Source organism: Channa argus, chromosome 21 (assembly GCF_033026475.1).
Source record: "Channa argus isolate prfri chromosome 21, Channa argus male v1.0, whole genome shotgun sequence".
In the NCBI taxonomy this organism is placed as follows: domain Eukaryota; kingdom Metazoa; phylum Chordata; class Actinopteri; order Anabantiformes; family Channidae; genus Channa; species Channa argus.
This window is the reverse complement of record NC_090217.1, coordinates 18,338,265-18,360,555: the sequence shown is the minus strand read 5'-3', so window position 1 is coordinate 18,360,555 and position 22,291 is coordinate 18,338,265. Positions and strand designations below refer to the sequence as shown.

Sequence of the window (22,291 nt, the reverse complement as noted above, 5' to 3'; positions counted from 1 at the left end):
GCAAATTTCTTAATTTTTGTAGTTAAAATGTATATATATATATATATATATATATATAAATAAAAGTCATAAGCAAAATAAGCCACCAGCAAAGTGTATTAATAGACCTACTCTTATAACTAGTTTGGACAATAGACCAAATTGGTCCAAACTGTGTATAACTGGGCTGACATACATCATATGTGCCTTGAGATGACTTTGACATATGTTGTGTAGGTGTGCATGTGCATGGTCCAGGAGTGGGTCTAGAATGTTTTTTCTTTGGGTGGCTCCAGGAAGAGCAGCACATTTTGAATGAAGTAGCACAGTTGAATAATACCTAAAACACTCCAAACAGTGGTTGTATCTAACTCCAGCTTCTTATAGCATTAGTGTTGTTCATGTGTGGTGGCAGCAGGTGAAAACATATGCACAGGTGGAGGTTGGAGAAGTTTATTAACATGACACAAAAGAGCAATTGCAGCTACCTGCACATAACCAATATCAGCAGTTCTTAAAATATCTATTTTAAAATGAGATCTATCTACAATACAGTAAAAAAAAATTTAAGTATAAAAATATATTACAAATCTCAAGTATTTACAAAGACAGTCTTCTCTACATGTGTCTGTCTACACATACAATCTTATCAGTTAGGACCATTCTACAGGTGATTGTTACCTTTAAAAAAAACAAAAAACAAAGTCCTCAGTAAAGTCGGCACCTACGGAAGAAAACAAATTGAAGGCCTCAGACAGCGATAAGGATACTATAGTCTTAGAATCCTCTGGGAGAATTGAAGGAGAACAAAAAAAAGAGCACAGTCTTGTCCTTGGCAATGGATTAGCAGGAAGTGACAGAGGAACATCTCTTAGAAGAACATCCTGTGGGAGAAAAGCAAGTTGATTTATCAAGGTCTCAAACTGGTGCATGAATTTTTGTCAGCTATACTGGATTTCTATACACATGTATGCATGCACACACATGTGCGCCCACACACACACATACACCTGTAGATGCTGGGGTCAAGAAGTACAGCTGTGTCCGCGGGCAGCTTCGACAGATGAACCACCTTGGTCTTCTGCTGCAGCCTGTCGCTCTCATTTACCCAAACATCTGGCAGTCTAACACACAAGGAGAAGACATGTAAGCATTAACGTGTCCTGTCTCAAAGTGATGTACTACTACCATATTTCCCTACTTTCAGGATGCCCCAGTAACTAAAGAGCCTGCAATTAATCCAAAATGATGCTGAAAGACTGCTGACTGGAGCTAGTTCCCAGAATTTCCAAAGCTAGAATGGTTTAGCTAACAAGCTCCTCTCCTGTGGAACCAGGTCCCAGTTCTGAATCGGAAGCAGACACACTCTCCATATTTAAGTCTATGCTTAAATCCTTCCTCTTTGATAAAGCTTATACTTAGTTAAAGTTATGCTGCTATAGGCTCAGACTGCTGGGGGACCCACCCCCCAATGCACTGAGCTTCACCCCACAATTGTCACGATTGTATGTCATTAACTATGTGTGTTTTCTCCTGTAGTTGTCTTTGTCCGTCTGCCTCCCTCTCTCTGTCCCTTTCTGCAGGTGTCCCCAGCCTTGGAGCTGGGTGTTTCCAGTGTGCAGCTACTGGTCCTACCAACCTGCCCCATGTTTTGTTGTTGCTTTTATTGCTCTTATCTTTTCTCTCTCCACTTTCCACTCACTCCAACCAGTCAAGGTAGATGGCTGCCCACCCTGAGCCTGGTTCTGCTGGAGGTTTCTTCCATTAAAAGGGAGTTTTTCCTCTCTACAGTTGCCTAGGGCTTGTTGGGTTTTCTCTACACATCTCTATATTCTTTATTCTGTAAAGTGCCTTGAGATGACTTCGTTGTGAAGTGCTGCCATGTAAATAAAGTTGAATTGAACAACTACTGTAAGTACAATTATCATCATTAGTGATTTGATATAAATTAGCTAAAGTTTATCAGAGCAAAAGCTAAACATGTTTTCAGAATTACTGGCTGTTGACAGATAAAGTATAAGGTTTTATACTGATAAGCCACAATGTCAACAGTGCAGCTAATACTGTGTTAGCCACTTCTTGGATTGCAAAAATTTTTTTTAGCAGTTTGTATGTTTGATCAACATCTGATACTCTGTATGCTCCCTGAACACAAAACACACTTATGAGTGAACCAGGGTAGAGGATTAGGATGAGGGAGAGTTGGCAGCTGACTGGAGTGTAGTGACACACACTTTGTAAGCCTTTGCCGCTTGTGTTCTTCCAACATGTTAACATGTTATTTAGTTTTGAAATGATACGCTAATTAAGTTAAAAACTGAAAAATAAAAGAAATTTAAAACATGTTAATCTAAGGCTGGGTAATATATATTTAATTCAAATTTTTTGTCTACATAAACTCAAGACAAAACATGATTAAAAATTATTGGATTTATTTAAACTATATGCAGTTTGACAACAGAGAAGTTGTTAAACTTTCTCGCTTTCCAATTTTTTTTTAGCACACAGAGTACAAGAACTTTCCGATATAGAGCCAATATAAATTTTAAACTGTTGTGCCTCTAGTAAGACTTGTTGGACAGTATAACCCTCATCAATCCAGTGCACATTGCTAATTACTGTAGAGATCTCTTTTTGTTAATGTCAGTTTTACAGATTAATTATGTAAAAAAATTATTTAGCGTACAGAATCATAGATTATGCATTTATAGGGCCTTGGCAAGAAAAGATGAAGAGAAATCGACTGTGCAATCACTATTTACATGCTGGGCTGCACCTTGTTGCTGCCTAATTCTTAATTTCAGGTAATAACCCATTAATAAATAATTATGAATGCTATATTCTATTTCAGCTAATAGAGCCCAGTAAATGTACACACTGCACCTTTAATAAGAATTAAAAAGAAACTGTTTAACCATCTATGGTTACAAAATCATTTGCAGAAAAAACAAAGCTGACACAAAGTTCCCTTTTCTTAGTCCACCTCTTTGATGTACACCAGTCTAAATGAACCACACTAAAACCTGTGTTTACCTTGACCAGGTGAGGTGAACAGGTGAGGTGAGAAAGCTCTTAGCCAAAGTTTTGAATGTTAAAGTACAAAGTTGCAGTATTTCCAATAATGTTACTGTATGAATTTGGATTCTGATAATCTTGAGTGTGTACAATACAGATGTTCAATTGGCTCCACACCATGGAAAATAATCCAGCTGGCCAGGGTCAACCTAGCGTAGCCCCTGTTAGCTGCTAGTCCGGCTGGGTGACTGTTCGTAAGAGATCTAATGCTAAACAGACTCCTTAGATTTACTACCAGTCGGTTCACGTCTCAAATTAATTTTTCCCCACTTAGCAACATACCCACTTAGAAACCAACTCTTGTAATTGGCAGCTCTATAGTCAAAAATACGATTTGCAGATACGATTCAAATATGTGATGTATTGTAAGCATAAATTGAAACTGCAACTGCTTTTATTCTCAAATACGATTTGCAGATACGATTCAAACACTCTTTGTAGAACTACTACCTATACCTTACAAGGATCATCAGTCATCAGTGATGACCTCCAGCCAGCTGCTCTAGTCTTTTCAAAATTCATGAATAACTGCCCTCTTGTTATACTCACTGAACATCTGTCCACTTCCATTTTGGGGATGGATCAGATTACGTTTGCACACCTGCCTTTTCAGAACTCTTGTTGCAGTCATTTGATCCAGAGCAACTCAAATGCCGTTGAATTGATTTTTCTAAATAGATGTTGAATCATATTTGAAACTAAGTAAGATTATTATTCACATAGGAATTAATGATGCCTGATTACACAAATCGGAGGTCACTAAGATGAACGTTGAATCGGTGTGTAACTTTTCCAAAACAATGTCAGACTCCGTAGTTTTCTCTGGACCCCTGCCAAATCTGACCAGTAACGACATGTAATGTCAAACCCATGTCGTCATTCAACCGCTGGCTGTCTAGGTGGTGTCCAGCAACAGTGTGGGCTTCATACATAATTGGAAATGTTTTTTGGGGAAAACCTAGGCTGATTAGGAGACATGGCATCCATCCTACTTTAGATGGTGCAGCTTTCTTATCCAGAAATATGGCTGGTTTTCTTAGACAACCAAAAATATGACAATGACTTGAGCCTAGAATCCAGAGATCCATTCCTACATGCTTCCCTGCAGTGCCCTTACAATTGTCACCCCCCCACAACTCCCACATACCTATAGAGCCAAAAATGAACAAAAGGAGTTAATCATAATAATCTAATAAAAAAAAGGTAAAAATACTCCTTTTCCAGAATAAAACCACAAAACAGTTAAATGTGGATTATTAAATATCAGATCTCTCTCTTCTAAATCTCTGTTAGTAAATGACTTAATAAATGATCATCAATTCGATTTATTTTGTCTCACTGAAACTTGGTTGCAGCAGGAAGAATATGTCAGTTTAAATGAGTCATATTAATCATCATGTTCCTAGCACAGGCCGAGCTGGAGGAGTAGCAGCAATCTTACGCTCAAGCTTACTAATAATTCCTAGACCTAAACATAGTTATAACTCATTTGAGAGCCTTACTCTTGGCCTTTCACACCCAAACTGGAAAACTCAAAAACCACTATTATTTGTTATCGTGTACCGTCCTCCAGTCCCTTTTTCAGGGTTTTTGTTTGAATTTTCTGATTTTCTATCTGATTTAGTGCTTAGTACAGATAAAGTCATTATAGCTGGTGACTTTAACATTCATGTAGATGCTGACAGTAACTGTCTGAGCACTGCGTTTAATTCATTATTAGATTCAATTGTTTTTTTCCCCAAAATGTAAATAAACCCACTCACTGTCTGACCATTTTTTAGTAAAATTTGAATTTGCGCTATATAAATAAACAAAAACTAAAATAAAATAGTGTCTCAGATAGTTGAACTGACTTATTGTCCATCATTTTGAGAGGAGAAGAAAGACGAGCAGGTCTTACATGTCTTCAGGTGTCCAGTGCAACAAGAGTTTTACTTTGCCGGAGTCCTCTTTCCTCCTGGCTATTACCTGGAGAAAGACAGACAGACATTAGACAAACATAAAGTCAGCTCTCACCACTGCACCCGTTCTATTGCTGCCTGACAGAAATACGATTCAGCTGCACAGCAGGAAGCCACAACTTACAGCAGTAACACCATGCAACACCATCTAAATATGGCTGTGTGTCTGTGTGATGTATATATGTATGTGTAGTGTGCACCCACCGTGCTGTGAAACACCACACTGTGTCCATTGCCCAGGCTTTCAATGTGTGTTGCCAGGTTAAGACAGATGGCCCGATGGCGGATGGCATCCATGGTCTGAGCGTCGAAGAAGTCATGAGGTCGGGCTGAAAGTAGAACATGATTTTAATAACAGGACTAATAAAAGTGTTTAATGCGTGTGTTTAATGCGTTTTGTATTCGCTATATAGGACCAAAAAAAGGTGGATATGTGGATATTCCAACTGGTCTTCACATCTTCAAAAGTATTGTTTCAGGGTCAACAATTAGTTTTAGGCAAAGGGTCAGACATTTTGTTGTAATACTTAGGTATAGGTCATAGGGAGTGCATGTGTGTACAACACTGAAAACACATCTTTGTGTATATAGTACATACGGAGCGAGCGTCTGTATTTGTTCTTGAGCTTTCTCCTCTTGTTGAGGCCAGCCTTGGATGGAGATTCCTCCTTCATTCTCCCTTGATTGGACACTTTGGATGAACTCTGTGAGCTGAAATGAGTGGGGACGTGACGCGCCAAGCCCCCCTGGGAGGCAAATGTGGCATTGCAGCCCCCAACCACACACTGCAGGAACACAGGTAGTAATTACTGTCAGTTAAACAAGGTGCGATATGAAGATAACGGTGAGCAGACAGAATGCTGGGTGTGAGGTGTGTCACCTTGAATGGTTTGTCCCCGCTGTGGGTCAGCATGTGTCTCTGCAGCCAGCTCTGACTGGTCGATGGTGTGTTGTACACTTTACAGCCCTTCCACAGACACACAAACACCTGCGTCGTGCACAAATATTCATGCACAGACAGTTCAGAGTCATTTGGAGAAAAATAAAACTTATGTTTTCATTAACAGATACAAACTCACATGGTCCAGACTGACCAAATGTTCACTGAAGAAATGGACATTCACCAGTGTTCCACTGTCCACTGGTTCTACTTTGGGGATTACATGCTTACTGTATAAAAAGTCAAGTCTTTAGTTTTTTAAGAAATGTTTGTGGTTGCCCTAATAAAATACAACATTTATATGCTTAAGTTGTTCATATAAGAATAAAAGTTCAGTCCTTTTTAGACAACCTTAAAAAAAGGATGTTATGGACCTTTTTTTAAGTTTGTCTAAAATTTCATATTTCATGGCACTGTTTCTAATAAAAAAATAGACTGTCGTCAATCGTGACATCATGACTTCCTGGAGAGACTGAAAAGTACAACAGTAACTTCTAAAACAACTTCACTATCCGTTGTAGAGTTGTTGCAGTGGAACATCCTCTCTCACTTCCCTCTGCGGAACATAATTTTTAATTTCTGCTAATTTCGATTTCTGTTCAATTAGTCTGGGAAAAGGTCTATTGCATAACTATTAGATCTGTGAAATCCATTTTCAGAAAACTGAGTTGCAGTGATGACCTCCAGCCAGTTGCTCTAATCTTTTCAAAGTTCATGAATAACTGCCCTCTTGTTACACTCACTGAACATCTGTCCACTTCCTTCTATTACACTCAGTATTTTTGGGATGGATCAGATTACATTTGCACACCTGCCTTTTCAGAACTCTTGTTGCAGTTATTTGATCCACAGCAACTCAAATGCCGTTGAATTGATTTTTCTAAATCAAACTAATTAGTGAACATGAGGTCTCCTTTGAGAATAACACACCCACATAATACCCAGACAGGCACCTACCCCTCCTCGCTGTGCGTCCACATGTGTGGCTCGGATGTGTTCGGCAAGGTCGGGGCTGCTAGGGAACAGCAGCTGGCAGTGATCCCAGCAGCAAGTGTAGCCCAGAGACTTGCCCCCCGCTGGCGCTGAGACGCTCCCTGCTACTGCTCCCCCGCTGTGACCATTTAGCATGGCCGGCGTGGAGCGGCCGCTGGATGCCGTGCTCTCCATCTCCATCAGGGTGCTGCCAATGCTGGAGCAGGGACACACACACAGAAAAAACAAAAAAGAAAACATTAGAAACTTCCATCTGGAAATGATATAAGAAACAAACTAGACATGTGACATCTGTCCTGCAGATCGTCTGCAGATGTTTGCAATGGGGGAGCAAGATGCTTCCACATCTTAAAGAGGACTAACACCTCAGAAACTGAAACTTAACCAGAATCCAGTTATCACTCTCGGAGTTGAGAGGCTGCCTCAACCATTTCCTTATTATTTCTGTTGTCACAGTGCAGCTTCTAAAATAACACATCACTGACACATGGAATAATATTTTCTAAGTACATAGAGAAAGAAAATATTAAATACAACAGTAACTCTGCCAAAATAGGAACATATGTTGGATATACCTATGCCCATGGGAGAAAAAGTTCCCCAGTATGCTATGCACAATAGTTGTCACCTTGAATAAAAAGTAGTGTTATTAAATATTTTACATTGATTTTGTGAGGAGGAAGATGACAGAATCTCATTGTAAAAGCTGTTAATAGTTGTGTCTATAGTTGTACTTTTACTATATTGTTGAGAGAGATGTAAGGTAGGACTAAATTTAAACATAAGCAATTATTATGAAAGGCAAAAGTATGTGTATGTATGGGTGTATGTGCATGTGTAAGAGATATTGTGCATATAATAAAAGATTTTAAAAAATTCTCTTTGGGCTCAATTAGGCTTTGAAAAGAATATAAATATAAAAAATTTAACTGTGAATGCAAGAATAAAAAATGGTGACCAGAGGGGTATATGTAATTTGAATATATGTTTTTGTTTGTTTTTTTAATCAAAAAGAACAATACTGGAACAGCAAGATCAATTAATTTGTTTTTGCTGTTGACTGGATACATTTGGACACAAGATTAAATGATGAGTCAAAAGTTCAGAATTTCCGTCATAATTCCAGCCATGTTGCCAGGGCTGTGTTCAAATTCGATATTTATTACTGATACCTCCACTTCAATACTGGTTCCTGAATGATATTTTTTGATACCAATTTAATAAAATAGATTTTAACAAAACGTAAATTACACTACACATTACACTGCAAATCTAGTTACTCTAGTCAAAGTCAATTTAGCTTTTAAGTCACCTTGGCATTTTTACAACGCTTTATCAAAAACAAAAAAAAAAAGACCTAAAAAATAGTTTGTTCTTCCTTTAAGTATAAAAATGTAAATTGTGATATTTTCAATGCAAAATGGACAGCTGCAAGTCAGTGTTTAATGCTGCATGCTTATTGGCACACTGATGCTTATGAGATATATTCCTTAGTTTTACAATTTGACACTGCACGATAAGGCATTTTTTCAATACTCAGTTTGTGCTACAGTTCATCTGGGGGATTAGAACAAACAGGATACGTTTTACTTTCCACATGCATCAGTTAACCTTGGTTTTTCCTGGACTACTTTTGTTAAATACTGAGCATTGCATACTTGGAACACTGCATAGGACCTGCTGTTTTAGAGATGCTCTCAAACAGCATCATCACTGTTGGCCCTCGTCAAAGCAGCTCAGATCCGTATACACCAATTGTAAGACTGACTGACCGCTTGCCTAATATATAGCACCCCTTGACAGGTGCAATTTGAAAAGGATAAACAAAGGTATCAATGCTGTAGATGATTGGCGTATACAGTAAGAGTATGATGTATATTCCCTCCTATCTGGATAATCACTTAACTTTCCAATATGCTTCACTGGAGATACGTTTCATATTCTGTGTAAGGCTGGGGGAAGGGGAGTCCCATGAGATATGAATTTGAATTGGTTGAACTCATGAAAGACTGATGTCTGGATCCCCAAATTGTCAAATCAAATCCAACCTGACAATTATGCTGATACTAAATTGCTGAAATCTGTGTCTGAAAACACACAACGTGCAATTCTTCTCTTAAATCAACACACAGCACCTCAACCACAGGATAGGAGACACAGGTGATTCTAAAAGCTTCTGATTCATTAGGCAGATTGGGAATTTGATTCAAATGCAAAATAACATCACTGGATGCCATCCTGAGTTCCTACAGCAACAAAGTGAAAATGGTTCAATCAGTGGTGGAGCTCCCAGCAATCCACTGTAGAAACACTGTACTATTACTCATACTGTATCTAAGCAGTAGAGTAGAAGTGGTTTAGTTATTTCCCACCTTGCTGGCATGACTGATATTCTCACACCAAGCGTAGCTTGATGACTTCTTGCCAAAGTTCAGGATTTCACTCATAGTATCAACTACAGTGACTAAACAGCAGTTATTGACACAGGCATCTGTCACAGAACCCTTAAGGGGAAGTTAACTGTCTAATGAATAAAGAACTGTAAAACATGGAGAATGAAGGGCAGAACCAATATTCACACTCAATCCACTATTCAGAGGTAATAATTTGATTCAAGAAGTCACTATAGATAAACAGATTCAAAGCCTTGGGTGGAAATCAGAACTGATCCTGATCTTGATAACTTAATGCCGTTTCTTGTTCTGATCTTCATGTTGACCTCTACTGGTGCTACCAGATCACTTCCTGTAAGAGATTTAGTAAGTGCATTTTAAAGGGAGGCAGAGGTCGGGGTTATGTGTGTTAGTACGAGTGTTCCATGCTATATGGACTCATAAGCCACCAAATGTTAGACTTCACTTGTGGAAAAGTTTGATTTAATATAATTTGACAATATAGAGCTTAAAGTCTGCTGTCAGAAATCGATCTCAGCCTCCTGCCTTTGTCTGGATCAAAAAGGGACGCAAAGCATTAACAATATCATTGCAAAGCTAGCATCTCCTGAATCAAATCGATTGGTCTTCAGTTTTTTCATTGCTGATGGTAACATGATTTTGAAATTATTCTCCAACTGGAATGTTCAGATAAGATTCAGCACGAGGAATAAACTGGGGAATGGGGTTAAAAAATGTTTTTAAAGCAAACAGGGCAGGACATGTCACAAATAAATAAATAAATAAATATATTAAAAAAAAAAATCGATGACAGATGCTCACCAAACGTTGGCTACCCACACTGACTGTCTAACATTAGCCAACAGCCAAATGTCACCACTAACGGGTGATCAGAGCAGCTGTGCTTTGGGAAAGGAGGAAACAGTTCAGGACCACAGAAGACGCCAAACAGAATAAACCTTTAAACAGACAGCGCCTTGACATCGATTAAAGTAACCTTACTCACCTTACTCAGAAAAAACAACTTCTTAACAGTCATATAAACTGGAGAGCTGTTTTTCAAATTGTGATAAGGGATTAGAAGGCTGCAGATGGAAACACACAGCTGAGTGAAAGGCTCAATAACGGGGAGATCATTAACGTAGCATTTTTAAAACAAAGTCTGCCTAAAGCCCAACAGGAAATTAAACCCAAAGTGTCTCACAGAAGTCTCTCCTCTCTCTTGTCCTTCTCTGCCCCTGCTGCTTCATTCTGCAGCAACTCAAAAATAGAGTAAACGCAGTCAAAGTGTACTGATGGTTAGTACGCATGCTTCATACCTACAGCGTCCTGTGTTCAAATTTTTTACTTGCTTCTATCTAAAAAAGGAACAACAATTACTGAGCTATTAGAGTAGAGGATATCCCAGCTACAATAGGTAATGTAACACTGTTGATGGACATTGTTGAACACAGGAAGCAGTCCACAAAGTTTCAAACCTCACAGGACCCTGTAGCAGCTGTAACTGTCAAAACCAAGTCCACATCAGCAGCAGACAGAGAAAAGCAGGGATGTTTATTATGTTATATATGTTTATATGCTTATTCTTCAAAATTATGAGTAATCTGGTTTCCTCCCACCGTCCAAAAATATCATGACAACAACAGGTTTGGTCTCAGTCACTCTGAATTACCCGTAGGTATTAATGTGAGTGTGAATGGTTGTCTGTCTGTGTAAGTTCCTCTGTGTTGGCCCTGAGCCAGACTTGACCATGCTGGACCCCACCTCTAACTCAATGACAGCTAGGACAGGCTCCAGGCCTCCATGACCCTGAACAGGATAAGTGGTTACAGATTATGGATGGATGGATATTTTAGTTGTTATAGTGTTTGAAGTTAATGGTTTACTGTGTATTGCAAGTGTACCTGTACAAATGTCCATCACAGTACGTCAATCAGAAGGTTTGAGCTTACAGTGTAGTGCTGACTCATAAAAATCTAACTATTACATGAACCCTAGCAATGGCCTAATAATATCTAACCCATAATATAGAAATGCTGACCCCACTGACAATATGTTAACAGTTTCTGCAGCTGCTTCCTGATTATTCATAATTACTAGGAAACACCTGCAGGAAGAGTTTTGCTTACTGTAAATCACATGGCAAACAGCTGCTTTCTAACAAAAACGGACTCCAAAACCTTTTTAGATTTGCTTCCTTCTTCAGTTTATTATAATTCACTGATCAAAAAGATGTCTATTTAAATAACCGGTTAGCATTACATATAGATTTTGATTATTACTTTGGTAAATTGAACATTAAAAGATGACTTTACCCGTTTTCAGCATGCTTTCTTCAGCTTTAGTTTAGAGTGTAAATGTGCACTAATGCTTTTAAACTTGCCTATGACTTCTTCTATACTAAAATATCTCTCTGCTTCTAGCTGAAAAACGTCTACAGATGACATCACCCGGATTAGTTTTCATCATTAGGAGTTTAAATGATGTCATCTGGGGGAGCTCTGTTAAATAGGTTGACTATCATTACAAACTCCATAGTGTTAGTAACAAGACGTCATTATCTGAACTGAAGGTTCCTCCAAGTCATTTCTTCTGGAGGCTTTTTTTCAGCTAGAAATAGAGAGATTATGATATTTATGAACATCTGCTACCCAAACTAGATCCAAATAAAGCAAGTTCAAAATCAGTGAAGGTTTCCTTTAAAGATTTTAACAGTGTCATGTCTGACTGAGTACAGTTGTGCATACACACTAGTCTTATAGCACAAGGGTATAGGGACCACGTGTGGTAGCTGCCTAATAATCGGAAGGAATCAAAACATATCAAGAGGATAAGAAATCTGAAAAAAGTGATCAGTTTTCAGACTTTTCATCTAATTGCATGTGAACCGCTTAATTATCGTTACCTCCTGAAGCTTTTAATCCAAGGTAACATAACTGACTCTTGTATAACCGGTCACCAGACAACAAGGCTGGAAGACACTGTCCTCTAGAGAAAGTGACCGAAACAGTTACAGTGAAGTCACCATCACCTACATCAGTGTTAAAGGGAAGAGAGATCTCTTTACACCAACCTCTGTGGTTCTAACCCCCCCCCGGCCCTTGTGTCATCTTTACATTTCCTTTAACTATAAATATTACAACTGTGGATTGTACAATGAGAGCTACACTGATTAAATACTTTATTGTTAACTAATATTAGTAATTAATTATAGCCACGTTAGACACACTGTTAACATACTGTTACGTACAAACTATACAATCAAACAGAGAAGAAGCTAGTGAAGCTGGAAACAGTGACCGTAGCTAACTCTTAAACGGTGAACCTGATGTTTTGACCCATCACCACCTCCCGAGTGTTATAGAAAACAGTGGAAGGTCCCTACAACATGTTCCCACTTCTACAGACCTGTCTTCTGAATCCATCCGGCTCAATGGCTCTACATCCGACGAGGTCAGCTCAACGCTGGCCCGTCTCTTTGTGCCAGGCTCGGTTTTCTCCGCGGGCTTCGCGCGGTCGGTAGGCGCCGTGGAGGACACGTTCTCCCCTTCTCTTTGTTCTTGCTTCAGCACCCGGGAGCTCTCTTGTGCGGAATCGGGGCTACTCGCCAAACTCCCCTGTACGGGACTTTTTCCCGGTTCAGAGAGTTTGCCACCGGCTTCTCTGTGATTGTTGTCTGCCTTTTCGCTCGGTGAAGTAGCTGTTTGGTCGGCGCCCGGAACGACGGACGGGTCGTACCCCTGCTCCTCCGTCGCACAACGACCGTTCACGTCCATTCCTGCTCTCTTCTCGTTGTTGTCGCCCGGTTCCTGTTTGGGGTCCGGCACGGCCTGTCCCTGCTCGCCGGTTTCTGCTGTTTCACCGCTCCCGTTTTGATCTGACGTCGGCTGAGAATCTTGTTCGGTCCCATCGCTTGTTATCTGAGCCATTTTTGAAGAGTACAGGAAACTATTTTAGTGATGTTCCACTCGGAAAGTTGCCCTCAGGCTGCACTTCTTCCTCCACTCACACTCTCCGCTTCAAGCGTACACAGCAGGGGGTTGCATGACGTCGGGGGCTCGTAGAGCCAAAGCTGGTCTATTTAAATTGATGTGTCACTCGGTACGTGATTACAGCTTTGATATTGGCGTTTATTTAAGTTCAGGTGTCAGCAGCAGTGCCTACACAATTATTTATTCTACTTGGAATCTATTTTTATGTTAAATTATGACATTTGACAACGACCCGCAGAAAAACTATACTAAGGACACAAAAGCGCAATACTATTTCCGGACGTATAGACAAATGTATCTATTTCAAATTTGACCCAGAAACGAATCTGGATTTAGTAGTGCTAATTAGCATAACTTGAAATGTAGTAAAGTTTAACACATATGGCCAAAACAATAGCTTTTTTTTATTCACTATTTTTGACTTTGAATAATTAATGCGTCGATTGAGACACATTTAAATGCTGTAAAAAGGAAATAAAGATACGGCACTATTAGAGGGAGCAAACAGATCTTTGTGCCAAGCGAGTGAGTCATCTTCCTAAATACAAACGCTCTTTGGCATTGTGGCCTCTCAGCTCCACGTGTTCCAACAAACAGAAAAATGATCCGACTCAAGAGCTAAAAAGGCAGTTGTTATCACAGCAATGGGCATATTCCTGAAGGTACTACCGCTCGTTTTAGAGTCTTTAAAATTTTACTACAGCTGTTCTATTTGATACTACAGCTCCCTCCATTCTATCTGCGGATCCTCTGAACAACGCTGAACTGAGTGGCCGACTTGTTGCATAGAAATGAAGGCCTGCTTTTGTTTTCAGTGTAATATCTTTACATGTACACACAGCACTTACATGTAAGGCTTCAGTCTGTTTTTGGACAAAACAGTGTCAAAATCTACTTGCTGGGTTTCAGAAATGCTATTCAGTGCTGAGTGGACTTTTCTCTAAGTTGCTTGGATTTGTTTACAAGCTCCACAGATTTTAGAATTTACTTAAAAGCATTATTATTGGCAAGATCCACTAACTAGCTTTTGTAGAACTTATTATTGAAGGGAGCAGGCAGGTGCAGATCTACAAATGTTTTATTGGGGTGGCCAGAGTGCTCAAGGTGCCATGTTTTAAAAATGTATAACTCAAAATACCCCCCCCCCCCCTTTTCTTTTTAAGATATAATAACCTGTACAACAAATTGAACAACTTGAGCTTTGTATTATTAACTCTGCCTGCTATTTCTCATCCACCATCATGATAATCACATTGAGCTTGTTGATTTTTAATCTATATTTTATCCATCAATTCATTATCTGTAACTAGTTCTTCTGTTTGGAGTCACAGGGGGGCTGGAGCCTTTCTCAACTTTCATAGGGTTAGAGACAGGGTCCACCATGGACAGGTGTCTGTCCCTGGGCCAACACAAAGAGACTTACACAGAAAACCATTTACACTCACACCTACAGGCAATTTAGAGTTACCAGTTAACTTATCAGGCATGTTTTTGGACTGTGGGAGGAAACCAACAGGGAGAATATGACAACTCCAAACAGAAAGGACACAATGAGCTAGGGACTCAAACCCACAACCTTCTAGCTGTGAACCAGCAGCACTAACCCCTCCACAACTTGTAGGTTTTATGTTTAATTAAAGTAAAACTGTTGAAACCATTTTAGAGGAGTTGATTCAGCTGCTGTATGATCACTGTTGAAAATGCTGCTGTTGAACTGTAGTGTTTTACCGAGAGATGATTCTGTACTAACCACATCTATATCTACTTCATTAAAACAGATGTGGTTAATAGAACAAATATAAACAGCCTTTTTGTTCTCAATTATTATAAAAATTGAATAGTTTAATATTCATAAACAGTTGTTTTACACTGAATATATTTTATATCATTTATTAATAGTAAATTGTATTTTTCTATTATGCGAAAGAGAGAAAGGAAATAAAGAATGTATTAGCATTGTAAATCAGCCTCCCTTGGCCACAAAAAAACGCAGATCGGTGGTCTACTAAATAATTTTGTCCTTTTGGTCTACTAAATATAACGTAACAAAATATCCAACTTAGGCTTTTGACCCTTGAAGTAGAAAATGTGAGGATGAAACTACCCAAGACAGCAAAGTCATTCAGCTTTAGTTCACAGTGTACAGCTCATGTCCCGAACCACGGAGAAAGCAGACATCAGAAGGAAACCACATAGTGGTTGACATGTGAATGGCATACAATGTGTACACACACACACACACACACACACACACACACACAAAACAGCTAAAAGCCTGTTTTAAGAACATCAACATTTATTTCACATGATATAAAACAGATGGTGTATGAACTTTTTGCATACTGACCCTAATAATATTAATAATAACCTCTTATAGTTATAATCTTTGCTCTTCTTTTTTTTCAGTGTGTGCATAAATTATGCTATCTTGTTTTATGATGATTTTTTTTACATTTTATACATCTCTTAAACTTTTATGTCTTGGAGCTCCAAAGTCCTACTTATTGCTTCATACATGTGCTATTCTCTTGATTCTCCACCACCTACGTCAGATTGAAATCTAATCTGTGCCAAGTTCTCAACATCTTAACTGTATATCTACTAAGTAATGTAAACCAAGGTGAGAAAAACCAAAAAAAAAGAGACATGACAGAAAAAAGCAGTCAGGAAATCAAAAATATTCACATACTGCGTGTGTGTGTCGTCCAAAAGACTTTTAGAAGATTCAGACCATCTGCTCTACATAAATAATTACAACTTCTGCAAAATACTTTGTTTATATTCAAAAAAACAGCAGCATGAAGTGGCACCTTATTGAAGTAAAAATCAGTTTTATGCTCATATATATATATATGTATATATATATACATATATATGTATATGTATATGTATATATTGAAGGACCATCTGTTTTGTTGCAAGTGCAAAAGTCATGTGAAAATATAGGGATAACGGAGCCTCTGGTCTCAATCAACACAAAGCGTTAAAATCAGAGCAGGTTAAAATCCAGGAGCATCAATGGTCACTTTGGGGTTAAAATAAAGCGCTGCATGTGTGTGGAGTTTTGGTGCTTAGCCCATCTGCAATGAGTCTTGTCAAGTGCTCCTATATACAGCTGTACACCCACCTCCAGCAACCCAGTAACAGCTAATGTCCTGCTCCAGATTAGCAGAATATTCTCATCTTAATTAGTATTTTAACATGACTTTAATATGTAGGTATCAAAATGTCAGTATACGGAAACTACTGTATGTATGTATTTGGTAACACATTTCTATGGAAACATAATACCCACAAAACGGGTCCTACCTACAGTCAAGATTGTGAAATGGATTAATTCTTTATATTTAAAGCTTTTATTCTTGAAAGCAACTGAAAGTAAGACCCCTCCGTGATTGGTTTCAAAAGAAACAGTACAGGATTGGGTGCTTCACATTTTGTCTTGACTAAGTGTATCTTTTCCAGGCAAATGATCCTCTTACACAATGTTTGTTGTGGTGATTGACTCACCCGTTGTGTGTACTTGTTAACTAATGACCTTCAAGTCAGATGTGCTGAAAAACCCTTAAAGGGATGTGCCCAAAACATGTCCATTTCACATATATGAACCATTTCTTTTTATGGGAATTAGCAGTAGTTCTATGCTGAGCAACCTAAAAAATCCCTTCTCTTCACTTAGCATCCACAGTGTAATTTACCCAGTAACTTCCTGCCTAATCTCAAGACAATTTCTTGGTGTTGGAACATAGACTGATGGATGAAGTAAAAGCATTATATATAAGTTCAGCCATTAGCATGTTTTACACCTTCTCATGAATGAACAATACCCCCAGATGCCTTAATAAACCAAAACAGATTACTATTTTTGTACAGATTGTGGCAATCTGCAATGGGACTGTAGCTCAGTTGGTCATCTACGGACCACAGGGTCAGTATTTCAATCCCCGGTCCCGGGTTCCAGGCTATATATCAAAGTGTTTCTTGGCAAGACACTGAACCCCCAACAGCCCTCAGGAAGGGCATCCAGTCTAAGAACTATGCCAAAACATCATGTGGGCTATGATCTGCTGTGGCGACCTGAAACTGACGGGATAAGCTGAACGGAGAAAAAAATAAAAAATACATTTTTTTGTACAGAATGCTGTCTGAATTTGCCGACTCTATTGTTACCTGCTTGTTTCTCTGCTGCAGATAGTCATGGCCCGACAAATCCAGGAGAACTCGTCATTGTGATCTTTAAAAATCACATATACAATAATCATAAGGCCTGTGTACTAGACACTAAATCCCTGGCTGCTTAAAGAAATTCTGCTACTGCAGAAAAGGGACTATTCTAGTGGAGCCCAGCATCCACTGACATTAGGTTATTGTTTGAGGCTTTTATCCATAGCAACTTACGAGTAAAAAACACAGATCGTGTGCAGCTTGGGGTTCAGTGACTTACTCTAGGACACTACAATACATGGACTGGATGAGCTGGCAATCAAACTGCAAACCATCAATCATCATCCACCCATCACACCCATATCCTGTTTAGGATCACAGGGCGCTGGAGCCTCAGCTGTCATAGGAGAAGAGACAGGGTCCACCCTGGACAGCTCTCCAGTCTATCTCAGGGCCAAAACAGAGAGACATACACAGACAGCCATTCACACCTAGAGGCAGTTTGAGTCACCAATTAACCTAACGTGTGTCTTTAGACTCTTGGAGGAAACCAAAATACGCTGAGGAAATCCATGCAAGCACAGAGAGAACATGCAGTCTGCAGTGGTGGAAAGTAACAAAGTAGAAGTACTTATCAATACTTAAGTAGATTTAATTAGGGCTACTTTGACTTTGACTACACTACATCTAAGAGCAAATATCTATACTTTTTACTCCACTACATTTCTAATCAAAGTTGCGTTACATGTTATGATCATGTCCCTTTACACATTTCATAATAAACCACTTTTTCCATTTCCGTCTTTCATGGTCTTATTTAAAAGACTTATTTGACATATTAACTGTACTCAGTTGGGAGCTGGAATGCAGTAATTTTACTCTTTAGCCAGCTGATCTTTAGTTTAATATTATCAAGTGCTCTTCTTATCAATAAACATAGTTTAGAAAAGAAACCTGAAAAAAAGCATCAGATCTTTAACCCATAATTTATGTTGATTACCATTAAATGACATGAGCACTGGTCCACAAAAAAGGACAGAGAAAAAAATAGTCAAGTACATTTTTTTTTAATAATTTCATATAAATCATGTAATTATTTACTTTAATTAAGCAGAAATTTCTGTAGCTACTTATACTTTTACTAGAGTGCAGTTTGTATGTTTATTCACTTAAGTAAAATTTTGAGTAAATGGTAAATGTTCTGCACCTATATAGCACGTTTCTACCTATCGGCACTCAAGGTGCTTTACACTGCTTCTTATTGCACCCTCTCGCACTCACGCATGTTTCTTGTGCATGCATGGCGTGTCTCTAAATTTTTGACACTCTGCCATGACCTAACACCAAAACAACATAAAAGTAGGTGGAACTCAGCACATATGCTGTATAAAGTGTCTGTCCCAAAATTGTAGTTTTTATACAGAACCATGTTCTGCATTGCTGTTGCAAACTAGTGTCCCTCTCAGAAATGAATTACACATCCTGGCATTGCAGTGTGCAAATAAAATGACTGGTCCACTTGGTAGCATTGTTTTTCGTCCTATACATTTTGTACAACCAATCTCTTCTGATGTCCTCTCTCTTGTCGGTCTTGCAGTCATTTCAGTAAAAATAATTTAGTAGGTTTCGTGAGTTGTTTACGATCGATTAGCTCCAACTTCTACATGATGAATTTGTGCACTGTCCTCTCCCTGAAGCATGTTTAACCCTTAACCAGTTACCTCTGCCTTTTCCCAGGCCTTGGAATCTGATCTTTACCACTGAGAATATGTCTGTGATCAGCAGCATTTGTCAAGAGATCAACAGATGTGTTTGTACTGGGCAGCCTCTAGGTGTGACTGTGTGGAAAGGGCTGTTTCTGTCTCACAGCACTGTTCAGTCATCCTACTTCTGATGAACATGGCTGAAAAGGTAGCAGTATGAATCCTGTACAGCGAACCCCCCATTTACAGTATTAAACTATTACCTTTGTTTATGACTGTAGAAACAATCTTCATGTTGGTCATGTACTTTAAAAATCACTTGCTTTCCAATATGCCATATTTCAGCTCAAACTGACACATAATTTCTAACCATAAAAAAACATTTCACAATCTTATATTCATACAGAAATATGACTACATAGAATCAATGTTTTGCTTTCAGGACATATCAGTATGAACAGATCAGATGTCAGAGCTTGTAAAGATACAGTACATCTGCCTTTCTCTCTATCTGGATGTGATGGCGGTTCATCTGTGTGTCGGTCGGTCTCTCAGCGGGGCTGTCATCCTCTCAGTCACCTTTTGTTCATGTAACAGTAGTATCAAAGTAGTTCTATTGTAAACGCAGGAAGCCGTGGAGCATGCTCTGTGCAGGCTGGCTACATCTGGGCTCTATGGGAGGCTGGCGGGACTGTCTAGGCTGGCATGGCTCACGTGTCGCTGCTCACCAGATTGAAAGTCTGTGCTGCAAGAAGGAGAAGAGAGGGGAAATAGAATGAGTGACAAAGATCCGTCTCTAATTTGTGCTTTACCCAACATCAGACAAAAGAGTAATGAACTGAGGCAGGCACATTATACGCAGATTTTTATTAAGGAATATAATTTAAAAGGTATTGAGAGTCAAAAGTTGTACACTGTAGTTCCAATGCTTGTCCACTAGAGTGTGCTGTCTACTTGTCTTGCAACCCACATTTGCATTGCAAGGCTCCTTGTTAAATGGTAAATTGTAAATGGTCTGCACTTATGTAGCACTTTCCCACCTATTGGTAGAAAAGCATTTTGCATTGCTTCTCATTTACCCATTCGTACTCACATTCACACACTTACACAGCGAGAGGGGAGCTGCTATGCAGCTGGCCTACACTCACTGGGAGCAACTAAGTCAGGGTTCAGTGTCTTGCTCAAGGACACTTTGGCATGTAAGCGGAGGAGCCAGGAATCAAACCACCAGCTGGGGGGATTGGTGGACGACTTTACCTTCTGCGCCACAGTCGCCCCAGCTGTGGTGTGTGGATAAAAGCAGTGAGGATTTGAAAATGGAGACAGAATGAAAGAACTGTCAACAGTTTAGATGATATCAAAAAGCAGGATTTCTACAAGCATCCTATCACCTTTACCCCATAATCACTCTGACAGGTTATTTAACCATCCACCTTTTCCAGCTCTGAATTTGCTTCTGAAGTCTAAATCTTTTTTGAATCTTTTATTGAGTGTTTAACATGTAGATACTGTTTTACTCTGTGCATCTCTGTCCCAAAGGGAACTCATCTCTGTCTCAGTGGTAATTTTACTTTGCATTTTCTCATCATAGCAAGTTGTTGTTTACTATGAGGCACAAACTCCATTCATGGATCCACAGGCTTCTAACAGGAAGAGGAAAGCAGTAAGTTTAGCCTCTGTGCCTGGGTGGAACAACCACAGGTAAAGAGATGGGCAGTTAAAAGATTGTTTTCTGCCCTCATTTTCTACAGGATCCTGGATTTCAGGCAATATAACAAAGTTCGGGGTGGGATATTAAAGCTGGGACACTATGTGACTGACAGCTGTTGCAGTGTCTTCAGTACATACACAGCTGGGGAAAACATACAGCTGTTTAAAGTCTGTGTTCTTTACTGTCTAAACGACTTTTTTTTTCTGTTTTCACCACCAATTCACAACTCAATCTCCATAGTAAAAAAGAAAAGTAGGGTTTTGGTTTTGCTTGGCAGCACAAACAGGAAATTAAAATAATGGTTTCTTGTTTTCACCTAGTTTCAAGATGGGACAAAATGTGTGTTATTTATTTAACACAATAAATTCATTTTAATCACAATAACTAAAGCATTAATATTCAAAGACCCATCTTTTTTTCCCCCATTTATTTTAAAGTGATTATCAGCTGCGGTTACGACTCAATGATTTTGAATTTCAAAAATTGTATTGACTTTCAAATTTATCTTGTTACCAATCGGAGAATTTCAACAGTTTCTGCTTGATAACTAAGTTGCACAGCTTCTTATTTATTGGATTTGGATAAAGACTAATATCTGGAGGAGTGCGCAGTGTGTAGCAGAGCACAGACGAGCGGAGTGGATTGATTTGAGTCTTGTGCTAATGCTAACTCAAACTGCATATTGTAGATTTAAATAAGCTTTCCTCATATTGGTTCTCCTGCTTTAGGAACAGTAGATCTGTAGGGGAAGGAGGTAAAAAGAGGATTTATTGTGATGCTTTAGTCAATTCTATGTTGATTGGTCTGTTCATTGGTTAAATGGATTTGGGGTGGGAACAAGAGAGTAAACACAGGAAAAAGCTCCCCTGAGTGAAAAATTTAAACATGAAAACATGAAACACGGAACAACTGCACAACTGGTATTTTATATATTTTTATCCAGATAATCATCTGGGTAAAATACCAAGTCAAACTCTGCAGCAGAGTTACACTTGAAACATCTTGAGAAAACAACACAGCTTAAGACCATGTAAGCTTGCACATTTTAACATCAACTGAAACCTTCTAATCTTTGCCAAAAAAGATCTGTACATGGTGATTTAAGTCTGAGCTTTCTGTGCCTTCTGCACATAAAAATTTCTTTGAAGTAAATTGGGAATTCTTAAGTGTAGATGTCTTTATTTTTCTTGGCTTAAAATAGTCTAAGAACAATGATTAAACACTGCCTTTGGCATTATGATCTAACCCTTCTTTTAAAAACTTGTCTTCATCTATCCTGTCACAACCTGGCTCAACAGTATGTGACAAAGAAGGGAGGCCATGCAAGGTTCTCAAATAATTCAACATTTTTTTAATTGAATGCAAACAGATTGAAATTTT

The 22,291-nt window shown here is 38.9% G+C and overlaps 2 protein-coding genes across 16 annotated transcripts in view; both read right to left on the bottom strand.

Annotated features, from left to right (window-relative positions):
- Positions 1-416: 416 nt before the first annotated feature.
- Positions 417-13,397, bottom strand: aebp2 (AE binding protein 2). The gene is made up of 8 exons (XM_067490995.1): positions 12,750-13,397; positions 6,913-7,144; positions 5,896-6,003; positions 5,614-5,800; positions 5,220-5,344; positions 4,955-5,022; positions 990-1,103; positions 417-863 (listed from the first exon to the last, which is right to left on the bottom strand). The coding sequence occupies exons 1-8, from the start codon at positions 13,268-13,270 to the stop codon at positions 851-853; spliced, it is 1,368 nt and encodes a 455-aa protein (XP_067347096.1). The 5' UTR covers positions 13,271-13,397; the 3' UTR covers positions 417-850.
- Positions 13,398-18,548: 5,151 nt separating this feature from the next.
- plekha5 (pleckstrin homology domain containing, family A member 5) overlaps positions 18,549-22,291 on the bottom strand; it is a 220,552-nt gene continuing 216,809 nt past the window's right edge. For all 15 annotated transcript variants that reach the window (XR_010911952.1, XM_067489761.1, XM_067489767.1 and 12 more), the window contains one exon: positions 18,549-19,945. Coding sequence is in view for 14 of the 15 variants with exons in the window: in XM_067489761.1 (XP_067345862.1) it covers positions 19,911-19,945 (35 nt within the window). In the remaining variant the exon portion in view is untranslated. The remainder of the gene's footprint in view (positions 19,946-22,291) is intronic.

Coding starts and splice junctions, on each gene's coding strand:
- aebp2 (XM_067490995.1), bottom strand. CDS start 13,270: ATGGCTCAGATAACAAGCGATGGGACCGAACAAGATTCTCAGCCGACG. Junction 5,801..5,895: donor GCGGGGACAAACCATTCAAG/GTGACACACCTC, acceptor GTGTTCCTGCAG/TGTGTGGTTGGGGGCTGCAA. Junction 5,023..5,219: donor GTGTGGTGTTTCACAGCACG/GTGGGTGCACAC, acceptor GTCTTTCTCCAG/GTAATAGCCAGGAGGAAAGA.